At 44.6% G+C, this 22,846-nt stretch overlaps 1 protein-coding gene across 2 annotated transcripts in view; it reads right to left on the bottom strand.

The window, feature by feature from the left end:
• The window catches only part of AKAP12 (A-kinase anchoring protein 12), a 104,217-nt gene that overhangs the window by 45,238 nt on the left and 36,133 nt on the right, over positions 1–22,846 (bottom strand). For both annotated transcript variants that reach the window (XR_009263402.1, XM_058735650.1), the window contains exon 2: positions 1,333–1,447. Coding sequence is in view for 1 of the 2 variants with exons in the window: in XM_058735650.1 (XP_058591633.1) it covers positions 1,333–1,447 (115 nt within the window). In the remaining variant the exon portion in view is untranslated. The remainder of the gene's footprint in view (positions 1–1,332; positions 1,448–22,846) is intronic.

Below are 22,846 nucleotides of genomic sequence, written 5' to 3'. Positions count from 1 at the left end.
CCTTGGATCTCAAATGATTGCACCACCAGAACTGAGGGCAGCTCTCGCTCCTTGCAAAACTCACTTGATAACCACCACGCTGCTTTGTCTTAACCTTCCTTTGATCCTTCTATAGACCCGCTTCTTGTCATCCCCCCAACCCCGCCACCAGTGGTGGGTCGTTTCTCAGTTTGTTCATCTTCCCTGAAGCACCGAGCACAGTTGGCTTGGCCATAGAAGGCTCCCAACCTGCTGTGGCTTGACTCGATTCAAAAGTTGCCATGGGAAGGACAAAGCCCGGGCCTTTGGAATTTGAGTTGGGGCCATTCCAATTATTTTGGTAGAGATGATTTGAAACTTTCACACCGGGTCATGCAAATCCTCCCTTCTGTGAGACTGTATATATTTCTAACGTTATATTGTGCCTGTGGTGTTATATAAAGATCAGTATTCCCACCAACTTCAAAAGCAGCTCGCTGCTTGAAGTAGCTACATGGGGGTATTGAGCAAGAAGAGAAACAGGTTCCACATGTTAGGAGAGTCTCATTTAACCAAGGCCATGGCCAGTCTCCTCTCATGGGGCTTTCCCCTACATTTGTCTTATTTATGTTGCATAGAAGACACAATTCACTGCATGCCAAATCATCATTTCATATATCTTCTAGAGTGGTTGTGAAATTATCCCTTTGTTTACGATTGAATGGAAGGAGAAGACAGAGGAAGTTTCTTCTTCAACCTGTGGCCCTTCCACAGAGAAGGGTGCTCGGTCAAGGTACTTGATTCTGACCCTAATGACCCTAAACCATGGTCCTTGCTACCTCACGGGGGCTGACTCGAACTAGGTGACAATGTGGTGAAAGATTCGCTTTCTAGTAACCACCCCCGTGGGACCTGGTAGTCTCAAGAGCTAGAAAACACGCAACGTATCGTAGCCTGAGCAAAGAGAAGCGTGCATCCTGAAACATACACAACTAGAAAAATCTGTGCGAGAGGAGGCTACTCTCCAGAGTGAGAGAAACTGACTCTTAAAGCAACCACGACCCTGGGGTTTCCAACAAGAATTCACAGGAACGCCAGTGAACACCAGACGAGTAGTTGAGAGAAGGCAAAAAAAAAAGTTCCAGATAAAAATATCTAAGAAGCATGAAACGTGACTTCACTCCTACACCTAAGTATGGAGAAATATTTCCCTTTGGAACCCATTGATCGCTTTTGTTGTCGAAATCAGGCAACCCCAGGCGGGATGTTCTATATTCTTCCCAGGCCTGTTATCCTGGTTTTCCGCGGATTCGTGGCAGGTGTCGTCCACCCTCCAGTCCCTGCTTCCGCCCAGAGCCCGAAGAGGCAGCTTACCATCTGTGACAGGGACTTCTTCTTCCTGGCCATTCAGGGCTCCCTCCTGGGGGCTGAAATCTTCTTCCTCAGCTAAGCCATTGGCAGGAGACAGCTGACCATTCTTCTGGAGGAGCTACACGGAAAACAAAACCATGTAAACTTCAGTGACGATGAAGATTTAAGTCTTTTAATACGCCGCATGATCCCGCTACCTTACAAAAGGTCCCGGGCGCAGATACGGCTTTGTATCAGGTTAAATGTGTGCACCACTCCATCCATTCACTCACCTAAATGCCATCCCTGACATACATCCCAGTCCTATTGAATATACAACAAGTAAGTCAGGTGTGGTCCCAGCCCCCTTGAGCTTACAAACTGCTATCAAAAGCAGACTGCAAGAAAAAAAATGTTTTCTTTAAAGCAACGTTTTTCCTTGTGTTTAGATGCAGGTTATACATTTGACCAGAATATACCTAAGTGACAATATGACCTTCCCAGGCGAAAGGGCAGACATGTAAATAAACAATTATGGAAACGGTCATGGTGGAGAAAGACAAGTCACAATAAACAGAGGAGCCCCAACCTATGGGGTGTTGGGAGAAAAGGGAGTACGGATAAAGCTGAGACTGAAGTTCCCACGTGATGGGCGTATGAGAAAAGAAAGGTGCAGGGGAGGCAGAGAAGGGAGGCAAATTAGGAACCCCATGGTTTGAAGACCAGTGTACTCAGAGACAAGAGAACAAAGAAGAGATGCGTCACACATGCTTTTCCGAGTCAGTTTTTTCTTTAAAATGTTACTAAAATGGACATCGGTCCTCTAACCCGGAGAATAACCTATGCAATTGATGTTTTCAGTTGCAAAAATAGTAGACATATGATATACCGTTATTTTGCTTTAATGTTTATTTATTTCTGAGACAGAGACAGACAGAGCATGAACCGAGCATGAGCAGAGAGAGAGGGAGAGAGGGAGACGAAGAATCCGAAGCAGACTCCACACTGATCTGTCAGCACAGAGCCCGACACGGGGCTCGAAGTCACGGACCGGGAGATCATGACCTGAGCCGAAGTCGGATGCTCAACCGACTGAGCTACCCAGGCGCCCCTATGTTATTATTATTATTATTATTTTTTAAACCTGAGAATATAGGTAAAAAGTGTTAAGGCTATTACAAAAATAGCTCAATAACCATTTAGGAACCTCAGGATGTCAACAATGCTTTACAATCTGCACACATTTCCCAGTATATGAAAACCAATGTAGGCAGGTGGTGTTATTTCCATTTCACAGCAGGGAACACTGGAACCCAGTGGGATCACAGAGGGTGGGGGTTGGTGGGCCACAGATCCCACAGCACAGACGGAAGCACCACAGCCCGAAGGCCAGCACTCCCCACCAAGAACTTCCAGGGTTTTTTCCACAGCACTACAGATTGCTGAAGGACCTGTTGCGGTGCGTAACGATAAAATGGCACTAAGAGGGGTGCATGGGTGGCTCAGTCGGTTGAGCGTCCGACTTCGGCTCAGGTCATGATCTCACAGCTCGTGAGTTCGAGCCCCGCGTCGGGCTCTGTGCTGATGGCTCGGAGCCTGGAGCCTGCTTCGGATTCTGTGTCTCCCTCTCTCTCTGCCCCTCCCCTGCTCATGCTCTGTCTCTCCCTGTCTCAAAAATAAATAAAAACATTAAGAAAAAAAAAAAACGGCACTAAGAGTATTCCGCAGGCTCCAGACCCGCCCACCCCAAAGAAATCTCCGGGCCCAGCACTCCCCTTGGCATCAGTCCGTGCTGCTTACAGGCTAGCAGAGCCCACTGGCCAAACCACTGACTTTGATCGGAGCCTTGAAGGGACAGCCGGTTCAGCAGGTTCAAGACACGTCAATCGGGAAGTCTTGAACTGAGCTAAATTGATTTCACCTGGCTGTTGCCGGCTCCCAGCAAAGCTGCCCTTCGGCGGCACGGGCTGCCTCCTGAAATAATATCACCGCACTTGAATACTTACTCCACAGATGGAAGAGTCGGCTTCAAAATGCCCACGCTGAGTCTACTTATGAGAATGCTCAGATCACATTTCCACTTAAAGTCTGCTCTTACCAAACTATGAAAGATAGGAGTCTGAAATGAAACCTAAAGACAAAAGTGGGGGTGGGGGGTGGGGAGGGAGATCTCCACAATGCCCATTAGCAAAAAGGTCAGCGTGTAAGAGTATTTGGACTAAATATCACTGGTTATGTGAACACGTCCAAGTCAGATTTGATTAGCGACGTGAAGAAGAGGCAGGAGGAAAGCAGGGAACGTATATTATTGCGAGCTCCGCAGAAATCCAGTGGATCTTCAATTTAAAAAATGCTTGATGTGCACCATGATGAGCAAACTAAATGGGGAACGTGAGAAAGCAGTGTGTTGTCTTCAGTTTATTTATTTATTTTGAGAGACAGAGACAGCATGAGTAGGGGAGGGGCAGAGAGAGAGAGAGAGAGAGAGAGAGAGAGAGAGAGAGAGAGAGGAATAGAGAGAGAGAATCCCAAGCAGGCTCAGTGCTGCCAGCACAGGGCCCCAGGCAGGGCTTGAGCTCACGAAACCACAAGACTGTGCATGACCTGAGCCAAAACCAAGAGTCGGCCGCTCAACGGACTGAGCCACCCAGGCGCCCCAAGAAAGCAGTTTTAATGCCTCAATTTTTCAATGCAATAAACGTTGGGCAACTGTGCCCCTTGTTTAGGAACCAAAAGTTTGAAGTTTTACCGTTTAGAGTCCTACAGAATTTCTATAATTCCTGGAAGAGTTCTCATAATTCTTTACGAATTGTCAAACCCAAGCTATCTTTACCCAGAGCCAAACTGAGTGTTTTTAAATGCAAAACATCTACAGGACACAGGCACAAACTTTCCTCTCCTCGTACATGTTACATACACATAATGAAGTACATTAAATAACATCAGATGAGTCTTAAAATCTGACATTACTCGCTAGCCCTCCTTATACCCAAAGTGTGATGATTATGGATTAGTTACATCCGGTGACCACAGGACCCTGTCCCTATTTCCAAAAAGCACTTGATGGATTAACGTTGGTACCAGACAATATATGACAAGGATATTATTGAAACTGAGTTTTGAGCCAATTTTGTTACATGCATAGCTTGAGTCTCAAAGCAAGTGGACCACCCAAGCTTTGACCCCCACGGGTGATACCCCCCAAGTGAACATTCACAGCCCAGGAGACACCAACACTCCACACAAAAATGGGACTTCATTCCTAGCCATATTCGGATATTTCCACCATTCTGTGTTTTGTTTAGAGATGCTGTTTACATAATCTTGTAGAAGGAAAAACTCACTTTTGTCTGTGACAAAAAGTGTTTTTGTTTTCCTTTTTTCCCCAACCCCAACCATTTACATAGTTGATGCTATTGTTAAAGGTTCAGGTGCTTCTGAGAGTTACCAATAAATTAAGGTCACCTCAAATTGTAAGAAACCTAACCCACTGTTCCTTAACGTTTAAGTCCTTTCTGTCTTTTTTATGTGTATATGTATTCATAAGCATTTTTTAAAAAGGGAGAATACATGCTTTTTTATGCCTGATTATTTCATACATAGTGGATGCATTTCATTGTCAATTAGCACCTGAGTTGTCCTCAGCCATTCTCTTTTGTCTGTAATTCAAATGCCCACAGAAGACAAGGATTGATTTATCAGTTACACTGAAGGAGGCAGTCGCACAACTTAGTGACACGGGAGGTGAATGTCGGAGCCAGATGTAGCGTCACGGGTCATCTGCTTCAGGGAGGAAAGCAGTGTCGGGACTCAAGTTTCCAGAAAAGAAAAAGCGGAAATTTCTACTCCATTCTTTCATTCTGAAGCTTCCTCACTCAGCTTTCTCCAACCCTTCTGTACTTACTTCTACACTTGTACAAACACAGAGATAGACACTAGACTTAAAAGACATGCTCTCGGGGCGCCTGGGTGGCTCAGTCGGTTAAGCGTCCGACTTCAGCTCAGGTCACGATCTCGCGGTCCGTGAGTTCGAGCCCCGCGTCGGGCTCTGGGCTGATGGCTCGGAGCCTGGAGCCTGCTTCCGATTCCGTGTCTCCCGCTCTCTCTCTCTGCCCCTCCCCCATTCATGCTCTGTCTCTCTCTGTCTCAAAAATAAATTTAAAAAAAAGTTTTAAAAAAATTAAAAAAAAAAAAAAAAAGACATGCTCTCTGCATTTGAACATCGTGAGCACCAGAAAACCTCTATTCCCACTGGATCTGTGCTTCAAAAAGCGTAAACGCCTCTTTTGAGCAAATCAAAACCCTAAATGTTTTCAAGCTTATATCCTTTGAGTGGGTCAGCCAGAGTTTATTCCCGTGAAGCATTCCCACATTACGACTGAACAAGCTTTAAAAAACATCTCAGTGCCTCCAGCAGCAGGATTTTCCTCTCGTTCCTGTAAGAACAACTGCGGAATCTCCAAAATGGCAGCCGGGCCACTGCAGAAAGAAACTACCAGACTTCGTTCCTCCTCCTCCTCCTCCTCCACAGGACTGCCCGCGACTTGCTCTGAGCCCCTTTGCAGAGTAAGCAGTGGGAGTCTCAAGCTCTTTTCTCTCTTTTTTAAGGTTTTATTTTTAAGCAGTCTCTACACCCAACATGGGGCTGAAACCCACAACCCTGAGGTCAAGGATCACACACTCCGCTGATGGAGCCAGCCAGGGGCCCCAGGAGAATTAAGCTCTTTAATGAATGAGTTAAACAATGAACCAAACAGATGGGCTCTCGACAGCTCTCGGGATGTTGGGGGTAGAGGAGATGAGCCTGCCGAAGCAACTTCTTTCACCACAGAAGTGACCCTCGTTGTCTATGTTCTCATTGGATGATCAGCTGACCATCACAGGTGACACTGACCCCCACAGTCCTGCCCTGCTTGCTGTAAATGAGGTTCCAACCAGTGCAATTCTGGCAAAGCCCCAGAAACGGAATGTTAGGTGGATGTGAGCACGAGCAACCAGAAGCGAGTCAGTATGACAGGGACACACGCACAAACGATCTGGGGAAAAAAAAGGTGATCTGGGGGGATTTTAAATCCCTGGCAAAACTTGTAAGGAAAACTCTTCCATGTCTTTTTCTCCATTCTAATATAGAGCATTTTGAAGGAAACCTTTAAAACTGTCCAATATGGGGCGCCTGGGCGGCTCAGTCGGTTGAGCGTCCGGCTTCGGCTCACGTCATGATCTCACGGTTCGTGGGTTCGAGCCCCGCATCGGGCTCAGTGCTGACAGCTCGGACCCTGGAGCCTGCTTCGGATTCTGTGTCTCCCTCTCTCTCTGCCCCTCCCCCGCTCGTGCTCTGTGTCTCCCTCAAAAATAAATAAACATTTAAATAAATAAATAAATAAATAAATAAATAAATAAAAATAAAATTGTCAAATAGAAGAAAATAGAGATAAGACTATCATTCCGTAAACAATGTCTTTGGGAAGCCATTTGGAAATAGCCAGAAACAATCGGAATGTGCATACTCACCCACCACATTATCCTAGCAGACATGGCTTTCCCTCCTTACGCAGGTATAGGGACAATGATACACAACACACAACCCACATAACAGCATCGAAGGGAACGCGGTCAACCTAGACACCCCGACATAGGTAGATGTCTCCAGTTTAAGTGGGAAAAGCAAGTCATAGAGCATGTTTGATTCCTTTATGTGTTTAAAATAAGACAAAAATAGGGGCGCCTAGGTGGCTCAGTTGGTTAAGCGTCCGACTTCGCTCAGGTCATGATCTCACAGTTTGCAGTTTGTGAGTTCGAGCCCCGCGTCAGGCTCTGTGCTGACAGCTCAGAGCCTGGAGCCTGCTTCGGATTCTGTGTCTCCCTCTCTCTCTGCCCCTCCCCGGCTCATGCTCTGTCTCTCCAACACAAATAAACATTTAAAAAAAAATTTTTTTTAATAGAAAAAAAAATAAGACAAAAATAACCCACTTATAGGGAGGGAGAAAGAGAAGGATGGGGACGGGAGGGCTCCCTCGGATGTTTGTATAAGCATTAAAAAAAACCTGTAATAACATTACACAAAATCTTTAACAAATGCTGCCTCTGGAATTTTAGTTATTCTGCCCTTTGCAAGGGTGTTGGGGAAGAGACACAGTTTTGTTTTGCTTTGTTTGAGGCATAACTAATATATATTATATGAAGGCATGACTTCCTTTTTATTTACTTTATCATTGCAAAGGTGAAAATGCTTTGAAACTTAAAATCCAGATTCTGAGGCTATCACATGCTAATAACCTGGCTTTCCAGGGTTCACAAATCTTTTCAGATCCTCTGAGCAATGGACCAAACTGATCCCATGGACCTTTCACCCGTCTGTTCACATGATCTCCAAATGTGATTACCGTTTAAATAACCTCCTCGGCCACACCTTTACCAAAAATATTGACAAAGACACAGCCAAGACTATCACAGCTCTACACCAGGCTACCCGAGGCTCCCGATACATTAGTACATGTATTATGGACCCATATCACCAATGTCGTTTATATACATTTGCTAATTTAACCGTCCACCTTAAGGAAACTCTTATCATCACCCCCACTTTATGGCCAGCAGAAGGGGAGAGGTACTGCACCCAAGGGGCTGAGCCAAGGTGTGGGGAAGCCAGGACTCACCCCAGGTGACCTGAGCTGCACACACGGCCTAACGCGAGCATGTTCTGCTTCAGCACTGAGTTTCTTAAGAGCAAAATTTCTGATTGAAGGAAAAAACCCCAATCCATTTCACAAAAGTGACACAGGCTGTAAGAATACAAATCATTGTCGGGGCACCTGGGTGGCTCTGTTGGCTGAGCGACCGACTTCGGCTCAGGTCACGATCTCACAGTTCGTGGGTTCCAGGCCTGCATCAGGCTGGCTGCTGTCAGTGCAGAACCTGCTTCAGATCTTCTGTGCCCCCCTCTCTCTCTGCCCCTCCCCTGCTCACACACTCTCTCTCAAAACTGAATAAACATTTAAAAAAAAAAAAAAAAAAAAAAAAGGCATCGTGACAATACCAGCCAGCCTGGGTTATGTTTAAGCTCAAAGTTTCCTTCTAATTTAGAGGTCAATTACAGAACACCAACAGAATTATGGGTTTTGAAAGGTTTGCTTTTCTTTTAAAAAGTAACCATTTTTATTTCAAACTAATCTAAGTAGAAAGCTATGCAAATCCAACTCTAAACATGATATAAACCGTTAGGCCAGAGAGTAAGGCACAGAAGAGGAGACACTTAATTAAATTAAATGGATCTAATTCCTACAGTTAAGGTCACTGCAAAAAACACGATGAGGACAGAAGGCAAAAGATTACAAAAATTAACTTAAGAAATAATTCTAAATATCCAAAATTTAGGGCATGGTTATAGTGCATCTTTCAGGCATTAAAAATACTACCTACAAAGTGTATGTAATAGTATGGGGATGTACTTTATGTTGTAATATTCAATTTAAAGAGCAAACATAACAGTTATACATATAAAATGATTACAAATACATACAAGAACATACTGTAAAACAGCAACATTACCATACTGTTCATACTGCAATATATCAAAATATCACTGAGGAAGGAACCATGAATATTTGATATCCTCTATTTTTCTACTTTTCTTTCTTTTTTTAAATATTTATTTATTTTTGAGACAGAGAGACAGAGCCTGAGTGGGGGAGGGGCAGAGAGACAGGGAGACACAGAAGCCAAAGCAGGCTCCAGGCTCTGAGCCATCAGCACAGAGCCCGGTGCGGGGCTTGAACCCACGAGCCGTGAGATGACCTGAGCCGAAGCTGGACGCTCAACCAACGGAGCCACCCAGGCACCCCTATTTTTCTACTTTTCTATGTCCTGATGTTTCTGTGTTCTATGTTTCTATGTTATGTTCTTTATCTAAGTAACATGATGATTTTTACAACTGGGTGGTGGGAGAGCTTTTCCTTCGCTGGATATTCTGTTTCGGTTTGTTTATTTTTAGAATGGGCAAGAGGCCGCTAAGAAAATTTTGCTTTACAGGGAAGCATTGTAATTCTAATTTCTACCAGTCACATGAATTTCATGAGAAAACAGAACTGCTTTAAGACAGAAATGCAACAGTGAAGTCCTATTTCAGGCATTTGGTCATGCAAACTAATCCATATTCCCTCAAGTGTAGAGAACACAGCGGGCTCAGAAGCAGGCTCAGAAGCAGAGTGGAGAACTGGGTACTGGTACTCTCTGGGGCAAGATTAAGTACCTCATTTTGGCATTTTAGAATTGTCCCCTCTTTGTCTCAGGCTGAAACGTGGTGGGGTTCCTTCCAGGCCAGCAAATGGGAGGTGGCTAGGAGAGCGGGGTCTGATCTGTGGCTTTGGGCCACATGTTTTAGCCTCTCCTACCTCCCTTTCTCTGTAAAAATGGGATAAGAATTCATTTTTATCTACCTCACAGAGTATCTGGGGCATCCCCGACACGTTCTCAACAAGTCCACTACTAACCTAAGCTGCAGCTGCTTTTATTATGCCATTTGCTGTCATAAGTGTGATCTAATGGGGCTCCTGGGTCTCTCAGTCGGGCAAGCGTCCGACTCTTGATTTTGGCTCAGGTCATGATCTCGTGGTTCAGGAGTTCGAGCCCCACATCCGGCTCTGCGCGCTCTTCTTGCCCTCTCTCTGCTCCTCCCCCACTTGTGCCCTCTCTCTCTCTCTCCAAATAAATAATTTAACTTAAAATATATATATAAAATAAAGGGAACTATTGTCCCAGGCCCACTTCCCCCCTGCAAAATGAATGCTTCAAGTGGCACCCGGGTGACTCAGTCAGTTAAGCGTCGGACTTCAGCTTAGGTCATGATCTCACCATCTCATGGCTTGTGGGTTCGATCCCTGCTTTGGGCTCTGTGCCGACAGTTCAGAGCCTGGAGCCTGCTTCGAATTCTGTGTCTTCCTCTATCTCTGCCAACCCCTACCCCTTGTGCTGTCTGTCTGCCTGTCTCTCTCTGTCTCTCTCTCTCTCTCAGAAATGAATAAACATTAAAACATTTTTTAAAAAAAGAAAGTTTCAAGAGTTCTTTCTGGATTGGTCCACACTCTGCACTCAACACAACATTTAGCATAAAGGCTTGTAAGCCTTCTAGTTGTCTAATGGTCTGGGTAGGAAAAGAGGGGCAAGGCAGTTGACATAAAGGTCTAAGCAGAGGAGAGACAACCGAGTTGTTTTTTGTTTTGTTTTGTTTTGTTTTTTTAACCACAGGAAGTATGGAGGAAACAGCAAACGGCACAGTATGGCTCCTGTTAGCTATGGAACTTGACCTCTGAGCTCATTCTCCAAATTATATACATGGGGACTAAGACCATCTTGGTTTTCAGATCGTCTTGAGTTTCAAATGAAGTAGTATTTGGGAAAGCTCTCCTCAATTGAAAAGCTGTCGGAAGCCGCTGTGTCTCAGTCCACTTGCCCAAATCCACCCGTGATCTACTCCAGTATTTTTCTATCATGCTAGAGCCAACTTTTAAGAAATTTTCCTCATGTTTGCAGTGAGGAGGGTGTCGAAGGAAGCAGCATTCGATTTGAAACAAGGGGATCCTGGGGCGCCTGGGTGGCTCAGTCGGTTAAGCGTCCGACTTCGGCTCAGGTCACGATCTCGCGGTCCGTGAGTTCGAGCCCCGCGTCGGGCTCTGGGCAGACGGCTCAGGGCCTGGAGCCTGTTTCCGATTCTGTGTCTCCCTCTCTCTCTGCCCCTCCCCCGTTCGTGCTCTGTCTCTGTCTCAAAAATAAATAAACGTTAAAAAAAAAAAAAAATTTTTTTTTGAAACAAGGGGATCCAACAAAATGAGACACAGCCATGTGTCTACAGAAAATGTATCTCACGATACCCGATCTTACACACAAAACAGGGTTACAGCTCAAGACGCAGGGCACCCCTCTAGTAAGCAGGCCAGAGCTTTGGAATAAACTTGGTCAAGAGGAAACGCTGACTCAAGACATGTAAGCTCTTTTGCCCAGGGTTGTTCCTGGTGGGTCTGACCCTCAGGTAGCAAAACACAATTATCCTGCTGTGAGCAGGAGACCGTACAGGACCCTCCCCACCACCACATGTATACATGGCTGCATGGGGATTAATGAGCCCATCTGTCAACACCGCTTAAAAAGTTGACCATCTTGGGGCGTTTGGCTGGCTCAGTTGTTAGAGCATGCAACCCTTGATCTCAAGGTCATGAGTTCAAGCCTCAATTTGGAGGCAGAGCTTACATAAAGGTAAAAAAAATAAATAAATAAAAATTGACCATCTTTATGGCTGAAGACTTATTTCACACAAGTCAACAGCCGTAGCTCCAAACATTATATTCACTCTAGAACCAAACTGTCCAAACAGCACATACCTGAATATGGTGAAACCATTTCATCCCTCCCTTTTAGTAAACACAAGCACAAAGAGAATTTCAGAAATTATTTTAAAATTTCTAGAAATTGGAGGGGCTGGGTGGCTCACTTAAGCATCTGAATTTGGCTCAGGTCATGATCTCACTTTTGGCAGGTTCAAGCCCTGCATCAGGCTCTGTGCTGGCAGCTCAGAGCCTGGAGCCTGCTTCGAATTCTGTGTCCCCTTCTCTCTCTGCCCCTCCCCTGCTCACCCTGTGTGTGTGTGTGTGTGTGTGTGTGTGTGTGTGTGTGTGTGTCTCTCTCTCTCTCTCTCTGAAAAATAAACCTTAGGGGTGGCATGGGTGATTCAGTCAGTTAAGCGTCTGACTTCGGCTCAGGCCATGATCTCGTGGTTCGTGAGTTCAAGCCCCGCGTCGGGCTCTGTGCCAACAGTTCAGTTTTAAATAAACTAGAAAAAAATTTTAAACAAAAATTTAAATTTCTAGAAATAAGCTGAAGGCTAAATATAGAAACTGATGACTCCATCAGTAATCCATGTTTATAAAAAATTTTCACGAGCTATAGCCCTAGTTTTTGAAAGCTAATTCGATTGGATTCTTGAATCCCTCTAGGCCTTCCCCTACAGCCATGCTCCCAACCAGTTAGCCTTAAGAGGCTGTCTCCACCCCAAGGACACTCCACCTCCGAGTTGCAGAAATAAAACGTACGAGAACGAGAGTGGTAAAAAGGTTTTTCTTTTTAAGATTCCCAAAAAGTTCAATTCTGTGAAGTCTGACAAAGTCTTCAGCTATTAGGTTTATAATGACAGGTCTGCAGACACCAGATCTTGTATTTGTTTTAAGAGAAGCAAATATAACGTAAAAATCACAATCTGACAAAACTAAGATTGGTAACATGTTGGTCACAGCTGACGCTGGTGGATGGGTACGGGTGTTTGCTGTATTATTCTGTATTCCATGAATCTAGAAAAGATGCATGGCGATTCACAAAACGATACAAAAAACAAAAACAAAAAAAAAGGAGGCCCTTAAACTAGCAAGCCTTTAAAGAGAGAAAAGAAATGCTTCTAATGTTTAAGAGTATTGTATAAACGCTGCACCAAAAGCTCTTCATACCACATGAAATCGAGAACAGTATATACTCGGGGGCAAGAGTGATTCTAGTGACCGCTAAAAATGAGATGTCCTTATCTGAGAAATGACCTTAGGAGATCTCTGCCTGATCTTGATTTTCCTCCTGAAAAATGCCCTGCTGTAGGTGAGGCGGCAGTTCCACGTCTTAAAAGACTAATGCCCTGGGGGGCACCTGGGAGGCTCAGTCAGGTGAGCCACCGACTTCGCTCAGGTCATGATCTCAGGTTCATGAGTTCGAGCCCCGCGTCAGGCTCTGTGTTGACCGCTCAGAGCCTGGAGCCTGCTTCAGAGTCTGTGTCTCCCTCTCTCTCTGCCCCTCCGCGTCGGGCTCTGTCTCTCTCTCTCAAAAATAAACAAACATTAAAAAACATTTTTTAATACCTTACAGTTGTAAGATGCCCTGAAACACCCAATCTCGAAATAAAACCTCTGCTTGCTTTTAATTCCGTGCTATTTCTTCCCACTCCTGTATTCAGCAAAACAAAACCAACAAACAAAAGTATCTCCTTACTGGTTGGTGACACTGAACATGACTGAGTTAATCTGAAGTACCCAGAAAAGGGGGTGGGCATGTCGGCACCATCCGCTAGAGTCAACGGGTCTCCCTACCCGCCGGCCTCATGGAAAGAAAACACACCGTCCAACGGATCAGGCTTTTGAAATATCAATACTCAGTACACCAGGCGTTATCAAATGTCATTGTACCAGGCATTATCTCAGAAGTATGCTGGGCTCAAATGATCTCGGGAAAACTCTCTGTAGTGTGCATTCTGAACCACTAGGGAGGAAATCATTGCAAGTTTTTCTAAGATTTTATTTTTAAATAATCTCTGCACCCACCATGGGCCTCGAACTTACAACCCCAAGATCAAGAGTCGCTCGCCCTACCAACTGAGCCAGCCAGGCGCCCCACTGTAACGTTTTCTAAAATGACGTGCCCACCTCGTAGACCCGCAATTATTAACAGCCCGCGTCAAGTAAAGACGCCAGAGTAAATGCCATACGCTTTAACACACAACATTTCAGTCGGATATTCCCCTCCTTTAAAAAGGAGTTACAGTTGTTTTAAAACGTACTAAAGCTCTTCGGTTCTCTGGGAAAGTATGTGAAAGAAAACAGAGCTCTAAATCTGGTAGAGGTAGGAGATCAACCGTGCTGATTTCAGACAAAGGGAATTTATAAGATCTCTGCTGGACGTGAGGGAATGAAAAGTACCACCTACCAATTAATTACAGCAATTCGCTGTGTGAAGATGGTCCACCAGGATTCCAGTACGTGAAGGGCTTACTTGGCAGCTCCCACAGCATTTAGATCTGTGCCGTAATTAGAACAGAGATGCTCAATAAAATCACAGAAACATGTGAGTCCTAGGTCAAGGATTCTGGCACGCTGATAGCCCCAGCATCCTCCTGTGTGCTGGAATCACAGGACAGGAGGTATTGCTGGCGGCCTCTACCGAACACGTGTCCCCTCTGGGTAGTGATCCTAACACTCCTGGCTGAGAACCACTACTCAGCCTCATTGAATCAGAAAAGGGGGGAGCTTAAACTGTCCCCCCCCCCCCACCAACTTCCCTAAACCAGGAAACACGGTCCCACTTATATACCTTTGGGTCACTGATAAAACCCATCTAATACAGAAATTCAAAGTGGCGGGACCGGTGTGTCCACTTGGGGGGAACAGACCAGACTAAACAACCCAACAGTTGAAAACTTTGTTGTGTGAAGGACAGGAAACAAGCCGCACTTCCAGGTTAATGACCTTCATCTTAAGCTTCTAAGCAATGCTGAAGGTCCACGTTTAAACCCTAGTAGGCAGCTAACATCTGTTGGTTGGCTGAGTGTGGACCTCAGAGTGGGGTGAGGCTCTCCAGATCTTGTCAAATTGTACATCTCAGGATACGGATCCTTAAAGCACATTTGCTAGTGTTAGGACATATGATGAATGTCTAAGGCAGGTTATTTTTCCCCCTCGGAGTTGTTGCACCTGCAAGATATACGGGGGAAATCAACTGCCTGCCATATTGACTTCACTGTTGTCTACAGATCCCAAATGCAAATTAAGCAAAATATTAATGTGAAGAGAACAGTCACGATGAGTACCTTAAAAGCAAAAGATTGGTGCTCTGAAGCATCTGACTGTTCTAATGCCTTTTCCTTTCGATACATGTACCATCAAGTTCAATGTAGTTGCAGAAATCAGGAGCCCAATTCCCACCTAATTCTTACACACCATACTCGAGTAACTACTCTCTTGTTAAGACCCTCTCAAAGGTGGGGAAGGGCGCCTGGGTGACTCAGTTAAACGTCTGACTTTGGTTCAGGTCAGGATCTCACACTTCATGGGTTCGAGCCCTGCGTTGGGCTCTGCACTGACAGCTTGGAGCTTGGAGCCTGCTTCAAATTCTGTGTCTCCTCTCTCCCTGCTCCTCCCCTCTCAAAAATAAACATAAAAAAAAAAAAAAAAAAAAAAGACTCTCTCAAAGGGATCTGCATTAGGTAGCAAAATACCATTATCGCATCCTTGCTTAGGAATTCAATAATACAAAAAGTTCTAAAATCCACTGTATGTCTTAGAAAGGCTAGATAGTTTCTTAACCTGAGAGATAAACAGTTTTGACAAAGGAGGAAACCAACATCACCTGAAGTAAAGTTTATAGATTTTAAGGTTCAAAAACCTTTAGGCGCTAGGATTATTTCTTCTAACCAAAAATGTATCCCTAAGCCATGAGCATCAGAAACTTCAGAGAGGGAGTAAGTTTGAAAAATGTGCAGCGCCCGAACTTGGCACAATTAACTCCACTATGCAAACTAAAATAGACATCTGGGATTGAGTGAGAGTCCAGTGGTAGAGGGCTATCACCTGTATATATGAAGAAAGAAAGGCAGAAATGGAAAAGTCGGAGAGGGCGTCTTATAAGCTCTTCTCCCATCCTGATGAATTGGTTTCATTGCTTGTTCTAAGCAGCCCACGGCAGCACAAATGTGGATGTGGATGACTACAGTAAGGGGAAATGAGACTGTAGGTTTACTACAAGCTTTGCCCAACAAAAGTATTTAATCAGGAGGATAATTGAGATCAAAGTTAAATAACATACATTATCAGTATGTATATTTAGTGGTTGTACTGCCTTTGAACCACATTGCTTAAAATAACTGCTGATTAAAAAAAAAATCCAGAGGGAGTGAATTTATTGATCACCGAGTGAATGTACTGATCTCTGTGTTGCTACTTCAGTTCTAAGTCTGTGGGCCCTGTGATGTGAAAAAAGGAAACGAACAAGCAGGACTGCTGGTCTTGTTTTCAGGAGAATGAACTTAACTTGTAAAGATGGCCCATCTAAGGTAATGTGATTTAGCAAAGAACCAACAACTGCTATTCCACAATGTTCTACTCCAAATATTTCTAGCCTAATCGCTGAGAAAAACGTGCTACAGACGAGAAAAGCAACACAGAGTTTTCCAGAGTGCCGTGCTGTGTTTGCTGAAAAGCGAATCTATAGCCTCCCAGGCTGAATTCTAAACCGCTTTTCGATTGATTAAATGCCTGCCTCACATCTGCTTCTTTCTGAAACCTGCCACGCAGGGGCACTGCCAGAACCTTTCCAGTCTGCGGCTTTTAGGAAAGGCACTCCGCAAGGAAGGAGGAGTGGGGGACGGGAGAGCTATGCTAAGCCCTCCAGACTTCCAGAAATGCCCCCTTCCATGTTAAAAACAAAACAAAACAAAACAAACAAAAAACTAAAGAGAGTTTCCTATACACCATGGCATGGATTATTTAATAAAGTTATTAAACATTTAGCTCTGATAATGGACTTGAAGACGCCATTTTGGAGAATCCATTTAGGGTTTTGTAGCTGGTTAAGAGCAGAATCAAAATGATAAACTGACATGGATTTCTCGGACGTGTGTGCTCAGCTCTGTGCTCCCCGGAATTCAGATGGCCTACTGCAGACCAAAATAAAAGTGACGTGAGCGGTCCTGCGGCCAGAGCACAGCCAGTGTTTATGTTAAGTCAGGTCAGAGTCAAACAAAGACTGCCGAGGCCCACACATTCATAAAAGGCAGGTGATGGCAGGACCATGCCCTTAACTGGTAAAAATGCTACAAAGCTTCTGCAGACCCAGTGGCAGAGGAGGGCACGGGAAACAAAAGGGCGTGCTTTCCAGTGAGACAGTTGGGGAGGGAATCCCAGCTGGGCCTCCTTTTTAGCCGTGAGACCTCTGAGCACATTTCTCATCCAGAGCCTAGAAAATGGGACTAACGCTTTGCAAAGCTGCCGTGGCCCCACCCCGGCCCAATGAAATCAGAACCCCAGGGAATGGTACCCAGCTGTTAGAGGAGTTTCTACAGGTCCTCAGGGGGTTCACACGGCAGCCGCTGTCCCCGGAGGCAGATGCTGACCACAGGAGACTGACCACTGGTGAACGGGGACCCCGGGTTGGGTCGTTTGCCACAACGGGGGAAACAGCTCTCAAAAGGAAAACAAATCAGAATGCAGGTGAGTTTGTAGCAGGTTAGTTTACAAGCACAGGGAGGGAGTTTCTGTGCAGGTAAGTTGGGGCGGGGGGGGGGGGGGGGGGTGGCCGGAGAGGTTGGGAGTCACTCCGGAGGCAAGAGGAACAGAAGGCAGCATTTGATACAAAGGCAGTGAGGCATCCTGACTAAACGCTGGAGGCCCTCGTGCCAGGGATCAGTCGGCTTGGCTGGAGGTTTTCCACCGGGCACACCCCCCAGTATGGAGAAGAGTGGGGGCAGAGGGGAGGTGAGGTTAGGGGAGGGCCGGGGTGGAAGAAAAGAGATGGCAGCAGGCCTTGCTTCATGTCCGGCCGGCCGGCCTGAACTCGGCTCATCATGGCGTCCAGCTGGTGCAGCAGGGTCATGCTGGAAGGATCTCTTACCCAGCCCCTTCTTGGGGCGCTCAGCCAAGACGGCACCTTGGCCTCCTCGGTGTTCCTGTCGCCCAAATGGCCCTGATCAAGCAACCTGAACTCGCTGAGAAGGAACAGAAGGAACACCATAATACTAGGTCCTCTAAGCATGCAGAGGCACTAAAATATTTTTTTTTTTCTATACAGAAATAGTGACTATTCTAAGAACAGTTATAATAAGGAAAGGAAAGCAAAAATAATATAAAAAGGCGGGGGGGGGGGGGGCGCCTGTGTGACTCAGTTGGTTAAGCGTCTCACTTCGGCTCAGGTCATGATCTCACGGTTCGTGAGTTCCAGCCCCCAGTCAGGCTCTGTGCTGACAGCTCGGAGCCTGGAGCCTGTTTCAGATTCTGTGTCTCCCTCTTTCTCTGCCCCTCCCCCACTTGTGCTCTGTCTCTCAAAAATAAATAAATGTAAAAAAAATTTTATAAAAACAGGGAGGGGGACAAAAACATAAGAACTTCTTAAATATGGAGAAAAAACAGAGGGTTGCTGGAGGGGGTTGAGCGAGGGGGGATGGGCTAAATGGGAGAGGGGCATTAAGGAATCTATTCCTGAAATCCCTGTTGCACTATATATGCTAACTAACTTGGATATATGTTTAAAAAATAAATGAAATACAAATTAAAAAAATAAAACAAATAATAATAAATGGAAAAAAAAAAGAGCAGAGTTATATTGGTCAGTATGTTTCTTCTGTCAACAGTAAGCTTCCAGACAATATTGCTCAGATGCCTCTTCCCCGGCCCTGCCTTCTGGATGAGGAAAAGGATATTAAAACAAAACAAAATAAAAACAAAATTGACACAAGCTGCAAACATACTAGTCATCCTCTTACTCAAAGAATAAAGAATCACAATCCCAGGTTACCCAACACACGTCTCAGAAAGTTAAGCATCCCTTGGCTTTTGTTCCAAATAATCGGGACACCAGCCTAGTAATAAAACGTGGAGAAGGGAAGTGGCATCTGGGACGCCCCTCCCCCTACAGTGTCTGTATTCAAAGGCCATCATGCTTCCTTTCTCTAGATAAATCTAGACTGGTTTGGACTGCATGAAGAAACTTATTCTAAGAAAGACAACACCTTGATGTAAACAATGGCAGCTCTGGATTCTTATTTTCCTGGTTTTTAAAAAGTTCTCTCGGCCCCTCCCCTGCACGCTCGCACTCTCGTGATCTCTCTCTCTCTCTCTCTCTCTGACTGAATAAACTTTAGAGAAAATTCTCAAAGTTCTTTTTTTTTTTTTTTTTTTAATTTTTTAATGTTTACTTATACTTTGAGAGAGAGAAAGGGAGACACAGAATCCAGAGCAGGCTCCAGGCTTTGAGCTCTCAGCACAGAGCCTGCCAGGGGGTTCGAACTCACAAGCTGTGAGGTCAAGACCTGAGCCCAAGTCGGATGTTTAAGCCACTGAACCACCCAGGCGTCCCTTCACAAAGTTCTGTAATAAGTTCCACCACACATAGACCAACTTTCTTCTCGGGATCTGACTCCACCCGAAGGGGTTTCTAAAAAGGAGACATTGTGAAAAACCTTTGTCATTGACGAAGCCTTGTAAAAACGGCATCAACTACAAGCTGTTTGGGGGGTTTTTTTCTTTTCTTTCTTTTTTTTTTTTTTTGGTCTGTTTGCTTGGCTTTGCTACCAAATTTATTCCCTCAGACTTCTGTTTCTGATACATAGAGCTCAAAAATTCACCTGGTATGTAAGCAAGCACTCTAAAAAGCCTTAATTAGAAGTGCTATTTCAAAGGGGCACAGGCACCCCAATGTTTACAGTAGCACTATCGACAATAGCCAAAGTATGGAAAGAGCCCAAATGTCCATTGACTGATGAATGGATAAAGATGTGGTACACACACACACACACACACACACACACACACACACAATGGAATATTACTCGGTGATCAAGAAGAAGGAAATCTGGCCATTTGCAACTACATGGATGGAACTATGAAGCGAAATTAGAGAAAGACAAATATCATGTGACTTCACTCATATGTGGAATTTAAGATACAAAACAGATGGACATAAGGGAAGGGAAGCAAAAATAATATAAAAACAGGGAGGGGGGCAAAATAGAAGAGACTCTTAAATGAGGGTTGTTGGAGGGGTTGTGGGTGGGGGGATGGGTTGATTGGGCAAGGGGCATTAAGGAGGACACTTGCTGGGATGAGCACTGGGTGTTATATGTAAGTAACGAATCACTAAATATCACTAAATTCTACTCCTGGAATCATTATTACACTATATGTTAGCGAATTTGGATATAAATCTTTTAATAAATAATTAAAAATAAAATGAAAGTATTGGACATAAAAAAACACAAAAGAAGTGTTCAGTCTGGCTAAGCATCATGGTGCATTTACAGAGAAACGTAAATGTGCATAACCATCTCTAAGCATTCAGGGTGGAAGATATTAGCTTGAATCTCTTAATCTGCATTTGCACTTGCCACTGGTACTTAATTATTACTTAAATATAAGTGATCTCACACAAGTGCATTTTCCAGTAAAAAAGGAGTCCATTAACCTAATTTATAAATCATAAGTTATACCTGTCAAAATAGCTTTTAGAGCTGCTAGCTAATAGAGAACATCTAGTAATGCTATTAATACCTTAATTTTTAGCTTTATCAGCATGACAGCGGGACAGAGAATAGGCCCCCACATAAATACTCAAGGAGTCTTGTCCCGATTTACGAGACAGAAGCATTAATTTGGGAGGAACTCTGTCTTCAAATATATAAGTTTTTACTTCGTTATTTATTTCGAGAGAGAGAGAGCAAGCAGGGTCAGGGGAGGGGCAGAGAGAAAGGGAAGAAGAAAGAATCCCAAGCAGACTCCCCACTCTCAGCACAGAGCTTGACGAAGGGCTCGAACTCACGAACCCCGAGATCATGACCTGAGCCGAAACCAAGAGTCCAACGTTTCACTGACTGAGCCACCCAGGGGCCCCCAGAAGTTTTTAATTCCGGGGTAGGGAGGGTAGGGTGGGGTAGGGACAATGAGACACAAGACAGATGTATCCCAAATCCAACAAAAACATGAATTAAAGTTTTCAATCCTCAGTTGTAACTACCAACTTTACAACAGCACGTAATTAACGTTAGCAGCTACTGTTTGAAAAGTCAGTTTCAACAGTGTGCTCATGGTTCTTTAATGAATTTGCACCCGCCTCAGCTGGCTCCGCCAGACCAACGACTGTGGCATCTTGGTCAGGTCAACACTGGCAGCTCTGGTTCTTATTTGTTTTGTTCTAGAAAATATAAGCTCAGAACTCTGAGCTCTGAGCCCTACCACTCTCAACAGACCACATTCAGGAATCTCAGTCAGCAAATGATCTGACTCTAGGATAGACAGAGCAGACTGGCTTGCCTTGTCCACAAGTGCTTTCATAAACAGCTGGCATCTAATAGAGACAGCTGATGGGGGCGCCTGGGTGGTTCCGTGGGTTAAGCGTCAGACTTCGGCTCAGGTCATGGTCTCACAGCTTGTGAGTTCGAGCCCCACGTTGGGCTCTGTGCTGACAGTTCAGAGCCTGGAGCCTGCTTCGGATTCTGCTCCTTCTCTCTCCACCCCTCCCCTACTCACACTCTTTCTGTCTTTCAAAAATGAATAAACGTTAAAAATTTTTTTTAAAACTTTTTTTTTTCTTCCTAAACAAGAGATTACTGGAGACGTTACTACAAAAAAAAAAAAAAGAACTTTGTTTTATCATTCTTCTCAAATGTGCATTTTATTCTGCTAAAAAGCATCCTCTCCCTCCTTTCCATAAACTCCCCCTTGAAGATTGCAGTTTGAAAAAGACACACGGAAAATGAAGTGCAGTTTTCTCTAATTTGTATGATCCCCTTCCAGGCAAAGAAAAAATAGTTCAATGGCAAACTCAATAAAGTGAATCACTGCCCAGACAGAAAAATATTATTTGCTATCCGTTCACATAATGATGGGGGAAAAAGCTTTGAGACTGAAATATAAATTAGCAAATGTCTTATAAACCTGTCCAGTCACTGCCTATGGGGAGTAGGGGATAAACATTCTGCTTTAATAGTTAAGTTTGTATGATGGAATTAATCTTACTTGACCCCAAATACACTCCCCACTCTGCTGCCTCGTATTACATTCTTCACACTATTCTTAAAACAAGTCCATGGAATGAATCTGCATCCTAGACCACCACCTACTCCTACTTCTTGCATTTTGTTTTCTTTACTGACCTTCTAAGTTCACTTTCCAAAGCCTCTGTATCAGTCAGCTTAAGCTGCTGTAAGGAAATACCACAGACTGGGTGGCTTAAACAACAAATTTATTTCTCACAGTTCTGGAGACTGGGAAGTCCAAGATCAAGGTGCCAGGCAATTTGATTTCTGATGAGAGCCTGCTTCTGAGCTTGTAGATGGCCACCCTCTCACTGTGCGCTCACAGGGCAAAGGCAGGAGATAAAGGCACACAGAGATAATGCGTGGGGACACTCTCTGGTGTCTCTTCTTCTAAGGACATAAATCCTTTCAATCAGGACCCACTCTATGACCTCATTTGGCCTTGATTACCTCCTTATCTTATCCTCAAATAGTTTCATTGGGGGTTATGGCTTCAACATATGAATTTTGAAGGGGGACACAATCCGCACCGCAAGGGGCCACAAGGGAGGATTCTGGGCGCTGGCAATGTTCTACAAACTGACACAGAAGCTCTTTACAAAGGTGTTCATTTTGTAAGAATCCACCAAAGCCACACACCTTACGCATGCTTTATGGGATGTCAGTTGACCATAAACACACTAAAAACCACCCAAACCATCAATCTGGCTGCAAAGTAGACAACACAATGAAAGAGGCCCAGAACGGAGGCAGGGAGACTGCAACTATATCAAAACTGGAACCAGAGAGGAGAGTTTGGGGACAGGAACGCTCAACCCGTAACGTATTTTGGAGATGAAACCAACAGGACCTGACACTGAAAAAAGGACTCCCAGATTCTCTAGGTACCTGTTTCTGCCCTCGGTAGAAAGAGGATTTACAAGTTTGTGTGTATTAAGTGCTTAAGAAAGCACCCGACAGGTAGTAAGCAATCAAGGTCAGCTATTAGCATTACAA

Source organism: Neofelis nebulosa, chromosome 6 (assembly GCF_028018385.1).
Source record: "Neofelis nebulosa isolate mNeoNeb1 chromosome 6, mNeoNeb1.pri, whole genome shotgun sequence".
Lineage (NCBI taxonomy): Eukaryota > Metazoa > Chordata > Mammalia > Carnivora > Felidae > Neofelis > Neofelis nebulosa.
Note: the sequence above shows the minus strand (reverse complement) of the source record. Positions and strands in the feature narration are given on the sequence as shown.